Source organism: Bidens hawaiensis, unplaced genomic scaffold (genome assembly GCF_021521415.1).
Source record: "Bidens hawaiensis isolate Kalapana, Puna unplaced genomic scaffold, B.hawaiensis_p1.1 tig00013778_1, whole genome shotgun sequence".
In the NCBI taxonomy this organism is placed as follows: Eukaryota; Viridiplantae; Streptophyta; class Magnoliopsida; order Asterales; family Asteraceae; genus Bidens; species Bidens hawaiensis.
The window spans coordinates 524,893-528,782 of NW_027492177.1; the positions used below are offsets into that span (position 1 = coordinate 524,893).

The 3,890-nt window shown below is 41.7% G+C and overlaps 1 protein-coding gene across 1 annotated transcript; it reads right to left on the reverse strand.

The window, feature by feature from the left end:
• Nucleotides 1-2,441: 2,441 nt before the first annotated feature.
• Nucleotides 2,442-3,653, reverse strand: LOC143544885 (delta(12)-fatty-acid desaturase FAD2-like). Its single transcript, XM_077036872.1, has one exon. The coding sequence runs from the start codon at nt 3,585-3,587 to the stop codon at nt 2,445-2,447; it is 1,143 nt and encodes a 380-aa protein (XP_076892987.1). The 5' UTR covers nt 3,588-3,653; the 3' UTR covers nt 2,442-2,444.
• Nucleotides 3,654-3,890: the final 237 nt, after the last annotated feature.

Genomic DNA, 3,890 nt, shown 5'->3' on the forward strand with positions numbered 1-3,890 from the left:
TCCATCTTGGAAGACTTGTAAGGCTTGTTCTTCAGTTTTCTCTGAGCGATCCTGATTTCGGCTGTTCATACGTTCTTCGTGAGACTGAAGTGCACCCATGAGCTTCACAGGGGTGAGTTGTGAAAGATCATAGGACACTTCAATTGAAGGAACAACATAGTCAAATCTAGGAGTCAGGCTGCGAAGTATCTTTTCTACAATACTCTTATCCTCCACTTGTTCACCAAATGATCTCTTCTGGCTAACAATAGCCATAACTCTAGCAAAGTATTCTCCTACTTGCTCAGTTTCTTTCATCGAAAGATTCTCAAACTCACGTCTCAATCCTTGAAGCCTAATGGCTTTCACTTGAGAATCTCCTTGGAATTCCATCTTCAAGATATCCCAAGTCTCCTTTGCAGATTCGGCAGCCGCAATTCGCGAGAAGAAGGAATCATGCACAGCTTGCTGAATGATAGCCATGGCATGAGCATCTTTCTTCCTTGCAGCCTTCATTTGCGTCTGATCGGTATCAGCCGGGTCGATACCATTCTCCACCAGTTCCCATAAGTCTCGAGATCGCAGTATAGTCTTCATACGGATACACCAGTACTCATACCCGTCTCCTTTAAAAATTGGAATAGGAGTGGGTTGAGTAGGCAAGGCACTAGTCGGTTCAGCCATTGCAGAAACTTGAAGATCAGGAACTCTCTCTCTCACACACTCTAGCTCTGATACCAGTTTGTTGGTATTAGAGATACTTGAAAGGAACTTGCATTAATTTCAAAGGTGCTTAAAACAAAGTAAACAAACTAGACGCCTATAAATAGACTGAAGTCTAACTGACCCACTACTAACTTTGCTAGAGAATAGGACAACTACACACTAGGCATAAAGCCTTATTCACACGATAAAATAACTGAAAATACACGTCAACAAAATAGCAACTTCCATGACCCAGATCCACTAGCATGGCAAGAGACTCAGCAAGTTCCAATTGTAGCCCTTCAAGTTTGGATCACTTTTCAATAAACCCGACCCCGGTCGTTTTAATACGAAGTGTGAACAAATCAACGAGAAATATAGGATAAATAATCTAGGATTTTCAAACGAAGATCCACCTACATGTGAACGCGATGGAGGAAACGAGGAGGGCGGTTAGCGAAAGTTCCGGCAACGAGATCCAACATCGGAATTGGCAACTTTGGTGGTCGTTATGTCGCCGGAAAAGCTACAACTGTGGTGGCATACGAAGGAGGGTGCTGGTCGAAGGCGTCTACAGGGGCGGTGACGGTGGTAGAGTAGAAGACGATTGTGGTGGTGACGGTGGGTTGATGACGGTGGGTTAATTTGGGGAAGAAAGAGTGACGTACATAACTTCGTAAAATTTTCAATAGAAGCCAAACCTTTATCTTACATAAATAGCCCTTAAAATATAAAAAGACTAAAATGCCCTCATGCATAGCGAACATGTAATGAGTTAACTGAAAAACTTAACATCCGTTAGTGTAAAGGACGAAAAGCATGCAAACTTGTCATATAAAGGACACTACCTGAAAGTAAACATTTTAAAGGACTTGATCCGTAAATCAACTATATTTAAAGGACATAATTTTAACATTAAAAAGTGATATCTCAAACTATATAAATTTATCGATGTGAATCTCATGGTTTGTCCTCTTGATCCTGTTGATCACGTCCCAGGCAAACCACACAATGTCTTCCATCTTTTTCACATCGAGCAACTTAAGATCAAGAAATGGTGTTCTCAGAACACAAGGATCTCATTATGTATTCCGAGACCACCAATTCCATCGTTATAGTACGCTACCACTGCAGCAATGCCTACTCATGTGTGGCCGTTTGTGGTTTAAATTTTCCGGGATCACCAATCCCAACATATTTAACTTGTGTTAGCCAAGGATATGGTGGTTTTGGAAATGAAAGTAGTATGATACTATCCATTATTTTGGAGATACACATGTATATCTTAATTTTCAAGTCAAGTGTGACAAACTATGCAAATGTTTTCTATTTATAGCTAAGATTTAACAAGGTTTCAACTAATTTTATTTAACTTTTAATTAAATGTATACAAAGGAGAGTTGGTAGATGACCCACAACTCATTTATTAAAATACATACATACATAATCTAACATGAAGATGTTAACCGTTTTAAAATAATTGCTAAAACCCGTTATTAAAGGTTTTGTCCAAAAAAACAACGATAGTTTTCTTTTTATTTACCACGGGTTGTGATAACTGTTTCAAATAAAACTATGCTCTGTATTTATATTCAACAGTTGGACCTCATACCGTTGCAAATTATTTTATAGACTGGTGTTAATAGATGTTTCTTTAAGAGTATATGTGATTGATTGATCATACAAAAAAGGGATATAAACTTTATGCTTGTCATTATTTTTACATATGCTACAACAATCAATATGTTTTGCACTGTTGCTCAGTACTTATTGCTGTACCAAAAGACGCCTCTCCTTTCTCCATCACTTTCATCAGGCTCAATGAACAAGCAAACTTTGGACTCTCTCCATAACGCCTTGTAAAACGGAGTGCTATCAAACTGATAAAACTCACCCAGAATTGGCTTGATTGCTTTGGTGGCTTCCACGGCATGATAATGGGGAAGGTACGAAAACAAATGGTGCACAACATGTGTGTCCGTAACGCGATTCAACACCCTGTTTAGAACCTGCCCGAAATCCCTATCAACCGTCACAAGCGCACCGTTCATCCAGTTCCATGCAGAGTCGTCGTAGTGCGGCAAAGAAGGGTGCGTGTGCTGAAGGTACGTCACGATCACAATAAGCATGTTCGTCACCGTCAACGCACCTAAGTAGACGCAGAACACCCAAGCGAGCCCGTAAGCCATCGAGGCTTTGAACACCAAGTAAACTAAGCTGAGAAGCCCGATATCCGACACGAGAACCAGGAGTCGCTCGTTATCTAAGAAAATGGGGCTACGGGGGTCGAAGTGACTGGCGAATCTATCGTAAGGTCTTCCCGCGGCATTAATGGACAAGTATATGTACCATCCGAGAGTGAGTTTGATAGTGAGGGTGAAAGTGCGGCCCAGGGGGTTGTCGAAGTAAAAGGATGCGGGGCTGAGTTTCGATTTTTCCTTAGGAACGTAAACCTCGTCACGCTCGAGAGAACCGGTGTTGGAATGGTGGCGGCGGTGGCTAAACTTCCATGAGAAGTAAGGGGTGGTAACGAACGTGTGCACGAAGAAGCCTACGGTGTCATCCAGCCATTCGTAGTCACTGAAAGCATGGTGACCGCATTCATGACCGATAACCCACAGACCCATCATCACGGTGCCCTGAGCGACCCAGTAAAGCGGCCACGCGATGTACTGAAGAGGGTGCGGGAGCTGCGGGATAAAAGTGGTGGCAACGTAGTAGAACAAGGCGACTGCGGCAACGTCGGCTCCCAGATACGAGAAGGATTTGATCAAAGGTCTTTCGAAACAATGAGGTGGTATGGCCTTTTTAATATCTCCTAGCGTAAACTCGGGTTTTGAGGTTGGGGCTCTTTCAAAAACTACCTCAGGATCACTCGGATTCCAACGGCCACCCGCACCCATGTTTCTGCGAAAATCGATTCACAAGAAGCAATTTCAATTTGCAGAAACAAAAGTAGGGGATGAACTGCTTTTTGGTTCTCTCTCCCTCTTTCTATGAACAATAATATAAGCGACTATCTGTAAGCACTTATTTATACATGAATTATTATTTCTTTTTGGGGCATATTTCCCCCTCCACACCCTCCAAAAACTCAAATTGTATATTTCTCTTCCAAACTAATATGCAAATTTACCATTTAGATTTATTTTATTAAAAATAACTAGGTGAGTGCTCACGCAATGCTGCATGTATTTGAAAACATG